The sequence below is a fragment of the Rana temporaria genome, chromosome 5 (assembly GCF_905171775.1).
Source record: "Rana temporaria chromosome 5, aRanTem1.1, whole genome shotgun sequence".
Taxonomy (NCBI): Eukaryota; Metazoa; Chordata; class Amphibia; order Anura; family Ranidae; genus Rana; species Rana temporaria.
Genome location: NC_053493.1, coordinates 133111088 through 133128195, shown reverse-complemented (window position 1 = coordinate 133128195; position 17108 = coordinate 133111088). Strand labels below are relative to the sequence as shown.

The 17108-nt window shown below is 44.9% G+C and overlaps 1 protein-coding gene across 1 annotated transcript; it reads right to left on the bottom strand.

Moving 5' to 3' along the window:
- Nucleotides 1-1248: 1248 nt before the first annotated feature.
- Nucleotides 1249-15794, bottom strand: TMEM42 (transmembrane protein 42). The gene is made up of 3 exons (XM_040353136.1): nt 15567-15794; nt 6346-6492; nt 1249-2838 (listed from the first exon to the last, which is right to left on the bottom strand). Exons 1-3 carry the CDS (start codon nt 15708-15710, stop codon nt 2701-2703), a joined length of 429 nt encoding a protein of 142 aa, XP_040209070.1. The 5' UTR covers nt 15711-15794; the 3' UTR covers nt 1249-2700.
- Nucleotides 15795-17108: the final 1314 nt, after the last annotated feature.

The window sequence follows — 17108 nt, the reverse complement described above, 5'->3', positions numbered from 1 at the left end:
CATTTCTTAGCATGCATGGTCATGTTCTTCCAAAAACTGTGTTGATTAAATGAAAATCATACGTTCTGTGTTTGTCCCTTCGGATAATTTCGGATGAACTGTTGTGATTGGCTCTCGAAAAGCTGTGTACCAACGATCAGATTATTGTACAAATTGTTTCGCATCCTCTAGGCTATGTGGGGTAGTTTGGGTCAGTGAAGGGAGGTATAAAGGATAAGTGCACTTCATGCTTAATTTGGATCAGGAACAGAGAAATGTTGAATTCAACAATATCGGGGCAACTTAGATCTTTAGAAGGAGATCACCACCAATGGCAGCCCCTGCAATTCTCTCACAAGATTACTATATATTGGAAGTGCAAATGCATCGCATACTAGCACATAATGCAAGACTTACCTTAAAACAAAGCCCTCCAGTGCTGTGCTGGAACCGCTGATAGATGCTTCCATCTTCAACCAGTCTTCCTTCCAGGTCTGTCTGATTGGCCACACCGCAATGACGGACCGCTGCATGGTGCTCTGAATGAATGGAACGGGTATGCTGTTCCTTCATTGCGCATGAGCCCGTGACATCACCGGCTGCATGCAGTGTGAATATCTCCTAAAGAGTGCAGAATTAGGAGATATTCACTGTACCTACAGGTAAGACTTATAATAGGCTTATCTGTAAGTACAAGATCCAAAAAAGGCTTTACTTCCACTTTAAGTAACTTGCTTATTTTATTGGATAAGATGGATAAAAAAACAAAGTTAATAAACCTTTGCAGAAATATCAGTCTTTATTTTTATTTATTGTCAGTATAGAAAATAGCAGTGCAGAGATGTGTCCAATATGGAACAAATAAAGTCAAGACCTCCTCCCTGATGCTGTTGGTTCATCTCTTTAGTCTCACGCTGAGGCTGGCCAAAAAGACGTTGTACAATTTTCATGCAGTGCATTAAAGTGAACCTGTGCCCTTATGCAGGGCACAGCACCAGGATCCCTTGCCGTGGTTTTCAACTCCTGTCCTCAGGACCCACTAACAGGCCAGGCCAGATTTTAAGTATTACCTTGGAGAGATGCAGACTAGAATACTGCAAGCACTGAGCAGCAAATGATATCACCTGTCATGTATTTCAGTTATCTTGCAAACCTGGCCTGTTAGTGGGCCCTGAGGACAGGAGTTGAGAACCACTGCAAGGGTATGTCAAACCAATTTTTTTTTTCTGTTCTATCTTTGGATAGAGTTGAAAGGACCGTTTTTTTTAATTTTTATTATTTCTATCCAGGACTCCATTGAGATATAACGTCACTTCCTGTCCTGCTGACAGTGGTTTCACTCGAAAGGTGAGGGAAAATCTAAAACCGGGAAACAGACAGAAACTAAAAGCTTGTGGTCAAAGTCTAATGAGAGTCTCAAAAAAAAAGGTCACAGAGTCCAAAAGCTTTTGATATTGTGATTTGCTCACAAAGAACACAACACAGAACAGCCAACGCATTCCGTGTAGCCTCTTTGTGAACAAAGATCAATATCAAAAGCTTTTGGACTCTCAGACCTTATGTGTTGGCCTTCCTTTTGGGCTGCAAGCTTTTGTTGAGAGCAGGCTTACCAGAGCCTGTCTTATCTGAATCTGATTGATCTACTTACATTTCTGATCTAGTTCACGATTTTTACTTGTTCCAGAGATAACAATCTGACAGGGATTCTGGCCTTCCCTCCTAAAGAATTTTTTTTTTTTAATTTCTATCTATGTTGCTGTTGCAGATTTTTCTTCATTTAATTTTTGTGATAAAATGCTGTCAGTTTGGCATGTATGTGTGAATGTAAATCTCTCTAACGGAGCCCCAGATAGCAGTAAAAACCTGACAGGGGTTCTAATCCTTCTAGACTCTATCTAAATCTAGGGATGTGGGCATTAAGGGAAAAAACCTGTGAAAGCTCAGGACTCTCTCCCCACTAGTGTGACAGCACTTTCTGCCAGAATGGTTTATCACCAATCACCAGTGCTATCACATGAGCAGAACAATAAAGGATTACTACCCATAGCCATAAGTACCGACTATTTCTCTTTGCACCTGGTCAAAAAAATGATAGGTAGGTAGGTATGAGGCGTGTTTAAACCCACTTGCGTTATCCCACCAGAAAGCTGTCCCTGTACAGAACCAATGGTAAGCGGCCAAGACGTTCCCCACTCTGAAGCCACACATATACACATCCATTGGCACTGAAGAGTGACAGTTTTTAGGTGGATTCAGACTATAAGTTTAGACTTGCATCTAACCTGCCATGTCTCTGAAAAGTGATCCACAATATGAGACCTGTTTGAGTCCCATAAATGCTGCACCGAGCACCACAACCATATTAATTGCATTCGGTTGTGAGATGCTTGTGGTACATCCCCATTCACTTGCATGGGTTGCGTTTAGTGGCTGTGACAGGAGAAATTATTTTTGCTGTGGGTGTAAATCAAAGAGTTGCAACTGCGTCATATGAACACCCCAGTCCACCGCGTTTGCACCTTAAGGGTGGCAGTTAGAGGGGCACAAAAAAAACATGCGTTTTTTAACACCCCACTGCCACAAGTCTAATGGTTTGTGTAGTTGTAACTGCATATGTATTTCTCCTAATGTACAGGTAAACAGAGGACATAGAGACCAAGTAGAAATACACTAATACAATAAGCACCCGTGTAAAACCGATCAACCAAACGATGACCTCTTCTAACTCTTCTTTTTTGCAGGCTCTGCTGCTTGTGGTAAATACGTGTGCAGTAAAATCAGTCCACAGAGAGTGATCGAAATTCCAACCCACCAGAGAAAAGCACGGGACTCTCCAAACAGCACTTTGCCAAGAAAGGCCTAAAAAAGAGGTGCATTTTAAAGAATTACATTACATTTTCTTCATGAAGGGAAAACATGTTAAAAAAAATAAATTTTGTAAATTAAAATGATCTAGAAATGTTTATAATATTAATATGTACAGTGGGGCAAAAAAGTATTTAGTCAGCCACCAATTGTGCAAGTTCTCCCACTTAAAAAGATGAGAGAGGCCTGTAATTGTCATCATAGGTATACCTCAACTATGAGAGACAAAATGTGGAAACAAATCCACACAATCACATTGTCTGATTTGGAAAGAATGTATTTGCAAATTATGGTGGAAAATAAGTATTTGGTCAATATCAAAAGTTCATCTCAATACTTTGTTATATATTCTTTGTTGGCAATGACAGAGGTCAAACGTTTTCTGTAAGTCTTCACAAGGTTGTCACACACTGTTGCTGGTATGTTGGCCCATTCCTCCATGCAGATCTCCTCTAGAGCAGTAAAGTTTTGGGGCTGTTGCTGGGCAACACATACTTTCAACTCCCTCCAAAGCTTTTCTATGGGGTTGAGATCTGGAGACTGGCTAGGCCACTCCAGGACCTTGAAATGCTTCTTACGAAGCCACTCCTTCGTTGCCCGGGCGGTGTGTTTGGGATCGTTGTCATGCTGAAAGACCCAGCCACGTTTCATCTTCAATGCCCTTGCTGATGGGAGGTTTGTACTCAAAATCTCACGATACATGGCCCCATTCATTCTTTTGTGTACATGGATCAGTCGTCCTGTTCCCTTTGCAGAGAAACAGCCCCAAAGCATGATGTTGCCACCCCCATGCTTCACAGTAGGTATGGTGTTCTTTGGTTGCAACTCAGCATTCTCTCTCCTCCAAACACGATGAGTTGTGTTTCTACCAAACAGTTCTACTTTGGTTTTATCTGACCATTTGACATTCTCCCGATCCTCTTCTGGATCATCCTAATGCTCTCTAGCAAACCTCAGACGGGCCCAGACATGTACTGGCTTAAGCAGGGGGACACATCTGGCACTGCAGGATCTGAGTCCTTGGCGGCATAGTGTGTTACTGATGGTAGCCTTTGTTACCATGTGGTTCTAGGATTTTTGCTCACCGTTCTTGTGATCATTTTGACCCCACGGGGTGAGATCTTGCGTGGAGCCCCAGATCGAGGGAGATTATCAGTGGTCTTGTATGTCTTCCATTTTCTAATTATTGCTCCCACAGTTGATTTCTTCACACCAAGCAGTCTTCCCAGCCTGGTGCAGGTCTACAATTTTGTTTCTGGTGTCCTTCAACAGCTCTTTGATCTTCACCATAGTGGAGTTTGCAGTGTGACTGTTTGAGGTTGTGGACAGGTGTCTTTTATACTGATAACAAGTTCAAACAGGTGCCATTAGTACAGGTAATGAGTGGAGGACAGAGGAGCCTCTTAAAGAAGAAGATACAGGTCTGTGAGAGCCAGAAATCTTGCTTGTTTGTAGGTGACCAAATACTTATTTTCCACCATAATTTGCAAATAAATTCTTTCCAAATCAGACAATGTGATTGTCTGGATTTGTTTCCACATTTTGTCTCTCATAGTTGAGGTATACCTATGATGACAATTACAGGCCTCTCTCATCTTTTTAAGTGGGAAAACTTGCACAATTGGTGGCTGACTAAATACTTTTTGCCCCACTGTATATCACATGCGAACTGGTAATCCTACAATGTAGAACTAAAATGTGAACTATGCAGAACACTGACTCACCTTACACAGAGACAAATGTCACCATTGCCCCAGAAAGGTGCACCTATCATGCTATTTCTCCTATATCTGTTCATAACTTAAAGCCTGATTCCAGCCAAAGCATTTTTAATATAGATTGGGCAAAGATTGGAAACTTTGTCAGATTTTAACTGCCGTCTGTGTCATCACCACTGGGGAGATTTACCTTCACTTTATGTATTGGTGGCAAGGGGTCAGAAAGAGAGAAACTGATGGGTCTCAAAATGCTTTTATTAGTATCAAGGAGTTTATTGTTTTCATGACAATGCCCGGCTCTTTTGTTTCCTGTCCTAATAGGGTTGATTTACTAAAACTGGAGCGTGCAAGATCTGGTGCAATTATGCATGCAAACCAATCAGCTTCCAAGTTATTTGGTAAAGCTTAACTGAACAAGCTACAGTTAGAAGCTGATGGCTACCATGCAGAGCTGCACCAGATTTTACACTCTCTCGTTTTAGTAAATCAACCCTATTGTGACAGGGATAGGAAATAAAGGGAATTCTCTCTAGTGGGTCTTGGCTTGGCTTGATTTGGGCTTTTCAGCCTAGATGTACAATGAGCAGACTCTAATCGTGAATAGATTATAAGTTGGTGAACATGAATGTGTTTAGTAGTGCCACTGCACAGCAATGGGGGAGAGGGGTGTTTAATATTGCAATTGCTCTTCGATGGGGAGAGGGGTGCTTATATATTCCCCTGCACTTCGATGGGAATGGGCATGTTTATTAATTTCACTGCACACCAATGGCGAGAGGGGTGTTTATTGAGGTCACTGCACACCAAAGGTGAGAGGGGTGTTTATTGAGGTCACTGCACACCAAAGGCGAGAGGGGTGTTTATTGAGGTCACTGCACACCAATGGCGAGAGGGGTGTTTATTGAGGTCACTGCACACCAATGGCGAGAGGGGTGTTTATTGAGGTCACTGCACACCAATGGCGAGAGGGTTGTTTAATATTGCAATTGCTCTTAGATGGGGAGAGGGGTACTTATAAATTCCCTACAAAGCAAGGAAAACAGCACACAGTGAATGCACCAAGCACTGTTAGGGCACACTTTTAACCCCTTGATCACCCTAGATGTTAACCTCTTCACAATCAGTGTCATTAGTACAGTGACAGTGTATATGTTTAGCACTAATTATATTAGTGTAACTGGTTCCCAAGTGTCAAAAGTGTCAGATTTCCCACCATACTATCACAGTCCCGCTATAAGTCACTGATCACCGCAATTACTAGTATAAAAAATAAAATAAAAAAATACAGTTTATATGCACAATAGTTTGTAGACACTATAACTTACGTGCAAAAGAAACCAATTAACCACTTGCCGACGGCTGGCCGAAATATGACATCCTTAAGTTGGACTTTTTACCTTTCACCTAAGACCAGTGACAGCTGGTGGCATATTTTTTGTTTCTTGGCAGGGTGGCAAACAATGCAGTGCTCTGAGCCCCGAGCCCATCCTTTTGTGAAGCCTATTAGAGCCTCTGGCTCTAATCACTTACTTAAAAAAAAAAGAACCCATTGGAATCCATGCATTTGCATGTCGATTAGGGGACCGTACGCATGGATGGGGGGGGGGGGGGGGGGGGGGGGGGGGGCGTCCCGCGCGCCCTCAATTACGGGCCTTCACTGCCTAAGACTATACAAGATATAATGGGGGGGGCTAGGCAATGCATACTCTGAAAGCATTATGCTGATAATTTAAAACAATAACATGAAAATGGATGTATACCTGTTATCTATTTAGCTACTTACAGATGAAATAAAATTTGAGGCAGTTGTTGTTACAGTTGCAGCAGCTGATGAGGAGGAGAATCTTAATGCTTTAGCAAAGAATGTCCACATAGCAGCATTGCACAGAAACACAAGTCCTATACAGCAAAGGCGAAGCACTAGGTGGATCTGAAATGACAAAGACATAGTTTACTATTTCTTGTTTGAGTCTTTCACATCTGCAAATCCTACAGGAACAAACTGGACTTGTAAGTGCTGGAAGTAAGAAATTATAAACAAAAATAGGATTTTTCTACTGACCATAAGCCCATTTTATGGAATCCACTGAGGGACACAGGAAGTCCTAAACCTTCAGGTTATACTGCTGTCTAGTGTAGGACTGGACACTGATAAACTAATAAAAGGCTAAGGGTATAGCCTTACCACTACCAGCATGCCTATGTTCTGTAGCAAAGATGTACCATGAGCACAGAGGGTTGGGACCTATGTTCTCCAATGGACTCTAAGAAAAGGGTTTTAGGGAGCACAAAACCCATTTTTCTTTCTTATACATGTAGCACTACCCCCGGAGGAGCTGCTAAGTATTTTTGGGTGGCACGTTACCTCTATCTTCTCGCTGTCCAGGGCGAAGTGAGAGTCAGAAGAATTTCAATGTCCACACAATGAACTTCTTTTTCTGGGATTTATTTGCAGAACTTTAGTAGAAAATAAGTAAAGGGGGTGGAAGGGTGGGTAGGTAGGTGCAGGTGCACAATCTCCAATAGGAAACACTCCTTCTTCCAGAAAACAGTTCTCATCGCCACTCTAGCCAGAGTGGGTATTGCTTACCCAGATAGGTCCCTCTCACTGGCCTAGCAGCCGGGAGGGCGCATGGAATAAAGTAAGTCTCTGCCACAGACCTTCCTTTATGAGGAGACACTTTTGGTCCAGAATCCCCTGCCACAAGATTCAGCACCCGGATCTCTCCAGCTTAGCTTTGGTAGAACTTTAGTTCCGACAGGCGGCACTGTCAAGCCTCTCAGTGTATGGTGCATCCTTCGATGAAGTTTCCAGGCCTACTCCCAAGGTACCAGCCTCTTGCATGGCCCTCTCCAGGATAGGTCCTCCCCTGGCTTTCTTCATCAAGTGTCCTCCTCCCGCAGGACAGACAGCACAGGATCACCTCTTCAAAAAGGCAGGCCACAGTCTGACTACAAAGCCTCTCAGTGTATGGTGCATCCTTCGATGAAGTTTCCAGGCCTACTCCCAAGGTACCAGCCGCATGGATGGCCCTCTCCAGGATAGGTCCTCCCCTGGCTTCCTTCATCAAGTGACCTCCTCCCGCAGGACGGACAGCACAGGATCACATCTTCAAAAAGGCAGGCCACAGTCCGACTACTGGGGCTACAGGCGAAGCCACGACACCGGACCAACATGGTCCCGGAGTCAGGATTCAGGACACGCACCTCAGGCCAGGCTGGCCACGAGGCGAGAACAACGACCCCCGCACCAATGGCGCCTGTCCCTTAAGTACCCCTCCCCAGCATGCACAGCGGGGCGACTACTCCCACTAATTCGCTAGTGAGGGGAACACCCAATACACCCTGACCTTGCTGCTGACACCCTTGGCCTGGGGTGGTAATGACACCCCCAGGCGAACAAAGGTAGAGCTCCCAGCACAGCCATGGCTGGAACAGAGGCTAAATTGCCCTTAACTTCCTTAGCGGTAATCCCGAGTCTGGCTCGGGGTGAATTTTTTATACCAAAAGCGGTATCCCTGAGCCAGACTCGGGATCGCATTGCAGGATACAGGGGGAAGTTACTTACCTTGTCCCTGGATCCTGCGATGCGTGCCCGCTGTGTGTGCGGGCTCCTCCACTTCGTCTCTTAGCTCGATTCACAGTGCCGCGGAGCTCCGTTCCTTACGACGTTACGACGCACAGGGATGGAGTTCGGCGCCAAATTCAAAAAGTGAAAAACACAATACACATACAGTAAGTATACTGTAATCTTATAGATTACAGTACTGTATGAAATAATTGCACACCCCCTTTGTCCCTAGTGGTCTGCCCAGTGTCCTGCATGTACTTTTATATTCTAAAAACTGTTCTTTCTGCCTGCAAACTGTAGATCAGGGGTGGCAAACTCAAATTCATCGGGGGCCGCATTAGCAGTATGGTTGCCCTCAAAGGGCCGGTTGTATCTATAAGACTATGTGTCCGCTATTTATTATGGGATGGAATGAGATGGGATGGGGTATGGTGGGGTGGGATAGGATGGGATGGGTTACCTGCATGGACCTACCTGACATACACAATGACTTCACCTACCTGACATACATGGACCTACCTGACATACATAGACTTCACCTACCTGACATACTGACCTCACCTACCTGACATACATGGACATACTTGACATACACTGACCTCACCTACCTGACATACATGGACCTACCTGACATACACTGACTTCACCTTCCTGACATACATATACCTACCTGACATACACCGACTTCACCTACCTGACATACACTGACCTCACCTACCTGACATACACTGACCTACCTGACATACACTGACCTACATGGACCTACCTGACATCTACTGACCTCACCTACCTGACATACACTGACCTACCTGACATACACTGACCTACCTGACATACACTGACCTACATGACACACATGGACCTACCTGACATACATGGACCTACCTGACATACACTGACCTGACCTACCTGACATACACTGACCTGACCTACCTGACATACACTGACCTGACCTACCTGACATACACTGACTTCACCTACCTGACATGCAGCCAGCCAGAAAGGAGAGGAGAGCCCCCCGCCCGAGCCAGGATCTTTGCAGTGCATGGTATGGACTGGAGGAGGCTTGTAATTGCCGCCTTGTGGAGTCTGCGGCACCTATGATGGACGTCACACGTCCCGCCGTCCGGGGATTGGATCTCCGGGACGTCAATCATAGGAGCTGCAGGCTCCAGAAGGTGGGACCTAGGCAGCCGACGACGCCGGGTGTACCGAAATGGCCGACCGCTCCGGCGCTAGGCCGAAGCCACGGCCTTTCCTAAGGCCAAGGCAGCGGTGCGTTCCGCGGATTGACCCGTTCGGATCACGGAATGCGCGGGACACATGGCAAGGTCTGGAGGGCCTTGTGTTTGTCACCCCTACTGTAGATTGTCCATAGCAACCAAAAAGTGTCCCTTTACATCAAAAGTGCTTTTAGACCAGCTAGAAAACAGCGATAATAAATTTGAATCACTTGCAGAATTGAGTGATAGCGATTTGTGGGGAAATTCGTCATCAAACAATAATATATAATAACAGCGACAATTCTGCAACTGAGCAAATTTCAGTGTTTTTGATTTGATTACATTATTGAATAAGTTTTATTATAATTACATTATTATTTGTTATAATTATTTATAGTTATTTATTATATTATAATTTATGATTTTGTTTTTCAAACTTTATCATACCCGAGATGTCTACTAGACTCTTGTTTGGACAGATTTAAGTGAGTTATTCTTAAGAATTACAGGCCTACAGTACAAAACGCCAAATTTCCATGCAAAATATACTTTTGGTACAAAATTCCAGACATAATCATACCGCCAGGGAGGTTAATCACACCAGTCTGAGCCAAATGACAGCTCAGACCCCCACTAAATTTAAAGCAGCGCCTGTTCAATAGGAGGAGGGCGCTACATACATTCACGTTAAGTCTTAAACCTTTGAGTTATCCAAAAGCAGAGGGGTGGGAAACACAACAAACAATCATTACCAGGTCCAATATAAGATAAAGACTGCCGCAGTTTGAAGAGCTGCCTGAAGGTCCTTACAACTAAAGCTGGCATCAGATGTTGCCACAACATTTACCTGGTAGGACTCAGATGCCTCGTACACAGGACCGGTTTTCCCGTCGGGAAAACTTCTCATGTGTAGGGGTAAAAACTTATCGAGCAAGTTCTTGGTTTTCCCCTCATGATTCCCGGAGAAATTTTTGCAGCCAGGAATCCCATACGTGTGTACTAGGCTAGAGAGCTTGTGAACAGAAGACCAGTTGGCAGTTTTTAAAATCTGGAAATTAGTAGCCTGATGCTGAAAAGCCTAAGGGTCCTTTCACACGAGCGGACCGTTCGTCCGTTCATTACAAGTCCGTTAACGGACTTTTAATGAATCCCTATGGGATGGCGTCCGTTAGCGGATGGAGCATCCGCTAGCGTCCGCGTCCGTCGGGATCCGCTTTTGCGAACGGAAGAAACCCTATTTTTCTTCCGTTCGGCGGAACGGATCGGATGCAGACGGACAGACGGTCCGTCTGCATCCGATCCCCCATAGGGGAGAGCGGAGCAGAGACAGGGCGGTCTCTGCACTGTGTGCGGGGACCGCCCTATTCGCCGCTGAGCTTTGGCGGACACACGGAGCGGACCCAGAAACGGTCCGCTCCATGTGAAAGAGCCCTAAGAAGGGCTGACATCTCTAGTGGCATGAGCCTTAAAAAGTATAGGGGGAGCCCAATCCTTGAGACCATAAGCCTGAACGATGGCCTCTCTGAGCCCCCTAGGAAACTGAGGTGCCGTTCTCGAATGACAAAAACAGGCAAAAACTCGCTAGGAAAATCACAGGTAAGTTTTTAAAAGAGCAATAGAAAAGGTGTCAATCCTCCTAGACCGGTTATTCTCAACCCTGTTCTCAAGCACCCACAACAGGCCATGTTTTGGGAATTTCTCTTAGATAAAATAGCTATCCAAAATACTAAGCCATTGACTCTGACTTAAAGCACCTGTGCAAGATAAAGAAAAACCTGAAAACATGGCCTGTTGGGGGTACTTGAGAACAGGGTTGAGAACTACTGTCCTAGAACACTAGCAAAAAACCGAAGCATTCTAGGCAATGAAAAGGGTTATACCCTGGGCCAGCCCACGTTTTTTTGTTGGCCAGTGCCCAATCCTCCTTTAGGCGCTAGTATAACTCAAAGGTTTAAGACTTCCTTTGTCCGTCAATGTACAAGAAAGTTTTTTTATGGTGCAAAAAAAATGAATATTTATTTTCTCCAAGCATGCAAACAAAGAGATATCTTTATATCCTATTCTATCAGCTGTTTTAAATGCAATGCTTTCCTCAAAAACAAGCATCATCAGTAGGGATGAATTCAGGCCTGTTCGGACCCTAATTTGAACCCACCTGAGCTATCCACAAGGAAGATGTCATTGCACAAAGCCAATCATAAGCAGCTGAGGCATTGCCCTTTGTATCTGTGTGGCTGTCGGAGTGAGGAATGCTCTGACTACTTATGATTGGTGATGTGCAATGTACAGATGAATGCAGCAATGTACAGAGACTTTCTTTGATGAAAACCTGCTCCAGAGTGCTCTGGACTTCAGACTGGGGAGAAAGGTTCAACAAGACAACGACCCTAAGCACATAGCCAAGATAACAAAGGAATGGCTATGGGACAACTCTGTGAATGTCCTTGAGTGGCCAGTCAGAGCACAGACTTGAAACCGATTGAACATCTCAGGAGAGATCTGAAAATGTCTGTGCACCAACGCTATCCATCCAACCTGATGAAGCTTGAGAGGTCCTGCAAAGAAGAATGGGAGAAACTACCCAAAAATAGGTGTGCCAATCTTGTAGCATCATACACAAAAAGACTTGAGGCTGTAATTGGTGCAAAAGGTGCTTCAACAAAGCATTGAGCAAAGGCTGTGAATAATTATGTACATGGGATTTATTTCTATTTTTTATAAATTTGAAAAGATTTTAAACAAAATTCTTTCACGTTGTCATTCTGGGGTATTGTTTGTAGAATTTTGAGTAAAATAATGAATTTAATCCATTTTGGAAAAAGGCTATAACATAACAAAATGTGAAAAAAAGTGAAGCGCTGTAAATACTTTTTGGATGCACTGTACAGGCAGAAGCTGGAGGAAAAGTAAGCAGGAGCCTGACATTGCACCCACAATCCAATCATGGGTGCAATGCTTTAAAGCAGGGTTCCTCCAGGGGTTGCTAGGGATTCCTTGACCAATGAGCCATTTCTGTCTCTCAGATAAGTTCCCACTGACACCATTGATCTTTTTAGCTACCTGTAAGGGGGTAATTCTTCCCAATGACTAATATATCATGAGTTGTAGATATAGTCATTTTTAGCAGGGGTTCCCTGAGACCAGAAAGTTTTTCAAGGGTTCCTCTGTGTTTTAAAGGTTAAGAAAGACTGCTTCATGGGCTCTGCAAACGTCACCTTTAAATCCCCAGGCCATATATATTGCAGTACAGACAGTGCTGTCCAGCTCTTGCCCACTTGCAGAATAACGAATCCTTGCTCTCCCGGAGCATAGTACCATAGGGAGAAGCTTTCTATGAAATGCCTGGGGCCACAGGAGGCCCCAGGCATTTCCATCAGGGGCCATAGGAGGCCCCAGGCATTTCCATCAGGGGCCATAACAGGACCACTGCATTCCCTTGCCTTCAGGACATCTCTCGCCTCTCCAACTAACCTACTACTCAGAGCCAGCTCTATTATTACCCTGTTCTAAAGGGAAAAGTGAGACCTCTAGGGGGCTAGCAGGGAACTGCACCTTTCACCCAATACTAGGGAGAAGCCAAAGATTAAATCTCTGTTTGCTTTCTGATTGGCAGTAGGGATGAGCTCTGGCGTGTTTGCACAGTCCACGTGCAAAGCCCGCCAGGAAGTCTGCAAAGTGCTGAGACATTTCCCAGATCTCTGCAACTGAGCATCGGCACAACGTCTCCCTGCCTGTGATTAGCGCAGCGCCGTACAGACTTCCTGGCGGGCTCTGCACGCGGACTGTGCGAACACGCCGGAGCTCATCCCTAATTGGCAGTAGTGATTATAGTGTCTCTCCTGTCTGGCAGAGCAGAGGGGCCCCAATAGCTGCCAAAGGGAGGAAGCTGCTTCCTCCAATAACAGCCTACTGTGGTAAAGGAGAGCAGAAATGGTAAAACTTGACATGTTTGGTATCCATTTGCTCAGCTTAACCTAATCTTTTCTATATTATCAAAAAATGTGTAATATACAGTATTGCGTTTGTGTGCCCTAAATATAGTGATTTTTTTTTTTTTACATTTGAACTTGGTAAACCATTGGGCAAATATAAAAAAAATGGAATTGCCACTATTTTGTTCTCCAGGGTCTCTGCTTGCAGAAAATGTATTATATTTGGGGGTTTAAAATAATCCTCATGTGAATTTTTTTAAACGCGTGAAAAAAAAACTCTGCAAAAACGTCTCTGGTGGTGAAAGGGTTAAATCAGATTGTATAATGTTCTAAACATCTACAGACAACAGTATGGAGATGAGTGAGGGGAAGATGGCCCCCACCCGTCTCCATACGTCAAAACATCACTTCCGCCCATAGCTCTTAAAGAGACTTTTTGTTATTATTATTATTGCATTTTAGCCTAAATATGAGATCTGAGCTCTTTTTGACCCCTGATCTCATATTTAAGAGGACCTGTCATGCTTTTTTTTCTATTACAAGGGATGTTTACATTCCTTGTAATAGGAATAAAAGTGACACATTTTTTTTATTGAACAGTGTAAAAATGAAAAAGAAAAAGTAAATTAAATAAGATTTTTTTTTAACCACTTGCCTACTGTGCACATACACCCCCTTCCTGCCCAGACGAAATTTTAGCTTCCGGCACTGCGTCACTTTAACTGACAATTGCGCGGTCGTGCGACGTGGCTCCCAAACAAAATTTACGTCCTTTTTTTCCCAGAAATAGAGCTTTCTTTTGGTGGTATTTGATCGCCTGTGAGGTTTTTATTTTTTGGGCTATAAACAAAAAAATAAGAGCGTAAATTTTGAAAAAAAATACAATATTTTTTACTTTTTGCTATAATAAATATCTTTTTTTTTTTTTTTTATCTCAGTTTAGGCCGATGCGTATTCTTCTACATATTTTTGGTAAAAAAAAAAAAAAAAAATAATCGCAATAACCGTATAGTGACTGGTTTGCGCAAAAGTTATATTGCCTACAAAATAGGGGACATAATTATGATTTTTTTTTTTTTTACTAGGAATGGCGGCGATCTGCGATTTTTTTTTTGGGACTGCGACATTATAGCGGACACATCGGACACCTTTGACACATTTTTGGGACCATTCACATTTATACAGTGAACAGTGCTATAAATATGCATTGATTACTGTGTAAATGTGACTGGCAGGGAAGGGGTTAACCACTAGGGGGCGGGGAAGGGGTTAAATGTGTAGCCTAGAGAGTGTTATAACTGTAGGGGGAGGGGGGTGACCGATCTGTGTCCCTAGGTACAAGGGACACAGCATCGGTCTCCTCTCCCTGACAGGACGTGGATCTCTGTGTTTACACACAGAGATCTACGGTCCTGCTCAGTTACTGGGCAATCGCGGTAGCCCGGCGGCCATCGCGGCCGCCGGGCACACGCATTGTGTTCCCAGTAACGCGACGGGTGCGCGCGCCCCCTAGCGGCTTTAAATGACAGGACGTCATATGACGTCCTGTCAGAACAACAGAGTATCCCGCGGTTAAACAAGCCCCGTTCCGCCGAGCTCGCGTAAAGAAGCGAACGCATACACGACCAGCGCCTGCCAATGAAAATAGTGTTCAAAACACACATGTGAGGTATCACCGCGATTGTTGGAGCGAGAGCAATAATTCTAGCCCTAGACTTTCTCTGTAATTCAAAACATGCAACCTGTAGAATTTTTTAAACATCGCCTATGGAGATTTTTAAGGGTAAAAGTTTTTCGCCATTCCATGAGTGGGCTCAATTTTGGAGTGTGACATGTTGGGTATCATTTTACTCGGCGTAACATTATCTTTTACAATATAAAAAAAAATGGGCTAACTTTACTGTTGTCTTATTTTTTTGTTCAAAAAAGTGTATTTTTTTTAAAAAAAAGTGCGCTTGTAAGACCGCTGCGCAAATACAGTGTGACAGGAAGACCGCTATTTTGCTCTCTAGGGTGTTAGAAAAAAAATATATATATGTTTGGGGGTTCTTTTTTTTTTTTTGCACAATTGGAGCAGCTGGGCATAGTGACGAATCAGCTTCTAGCTTGTTTAGATACGCTTTAAAAAGGGTAGAAGTTGATTGGTTGCTGCAGTATTGATACCTCCCCTCTGGCTCTATTATAACAGGGAGACATAAAACGTGTACATGACACCAGGAAGTGCCGGTGGGGTTAGCTTATATGACAGTGTCCCCGCAGTGACAGCTCCAGTCCTTACCCAATCACAGAACTCAGCCCGCTCCCCGGTGTACGCCCCGCACATCTCTCTCAGGTAGTCCGCCCCCAGCGCTAGTTTGGCAGAGCATGCTGACAGCGCCCCCAGGAGGCCGGCCACCGCGCTGCATCCCCAGTAGGACCACATGGAGCCGCACAGACCACCAGCTTCCTGAAACACAGGCTGGAGGGGGAGGGGACATCACAGTCATGTGACCGAGGGAGCCATGTGACCTGCCGGATCGAAATCACAGCGTGTGCAAGATGGTGGGGGAGAGAGAGGAGAGGGGGGAGGGCTCTGTAATAAGGCATGTAGCGTGTCGGTGTGTTCACTCTTCTCATACATGTCTGTTCTCCCCCTTCCCGCACCCCTGATTTCTTATGTGTTCTATTCTGTACCTCCTTCTTACTGAGCTGTCTAATCCCTTCACCAGTTCCCTTTTTATATGTCCCCTACCGCCTTCATCTCATGTGACCAATGTCTCCTCCCCCTCTCATCGCATGTGATCAATGTCCCCTCCCCCTCTCATCGCATGTGATCAATGTCCCCTCCCCCTCACATCGCATGTGATCAATGCTCCCTACCCTCTCATGTGACCAATGTCCCCCCTCCCTTCATCTCATGTGACCAATGTCCCCCCCTCCCTTCATCTCATGTGACCAATGCCCCCCCCTCCCTTCATCTCATGTGATCAATGTCCCCTCCCTCTCTCATCTCATTTGACCAATGTCCCCTCCCCCTCTAATGTGACCAATGTCTCATCCTCTTCATCTCATGTGATCAATATCCCCTCCCCCTCTAATGTGACCAATGTCTCATCCTCTTCATCTCATGTGATCAATATCCCCTCCCCTCTCATGTGCCCAATTTCCCCATGCATCTCATGTGCCTAATGTCCCCCCCCCCCTATCCATCTCATGTGCCTAATGTCCCTCCCCCTATCCATTTCATGTACCTAATATCCCCTCCCCCTATCCATCTCATGTGTCTAATGTCCCCCCCATCTCATGTGTCTAATGTCCCCCCCCCATCTCATGTGTCTAATGTCCCCCCCCCTCCATCTCATGTGCCTAATGTCCCCCCCCCCCTCTCATGTGACCAATGTCCGTCCCTCCCTTCATCTCATGTGACCATTGTCCCCTCTCATGTGATCAATGCCCCTCGCTTCATCTCATGTGACCAATGCCCCTCCCTTCATCTCATGTGACCAATGCCCCTCCCTTCATCTCATGTGACCAATGTCCCATCCCCCTCTCATGTGACCAATGTCCCATCCTCTTCATCTCATTTGATCAATGTCCCCTCCCCTCTCATGTGCCTAATTTCCTCTCCCCCCATGCATCTCATGTGCCTAATGTCCCCTCCACCCTATCCATCTCATGTATCTAATGTCCCTCCCATCTCATGTGCCTAATGCTCCCCCCTACCCTCTCATGTGACCAATGTCCACCCCTCCCTTCATCTCATGTGACCAATGCCCCTCCCTTCATCTCATGTGACCAATGTCCCCTCCCATCTCATGTGACCAATGTCCCCTCCCCCTCT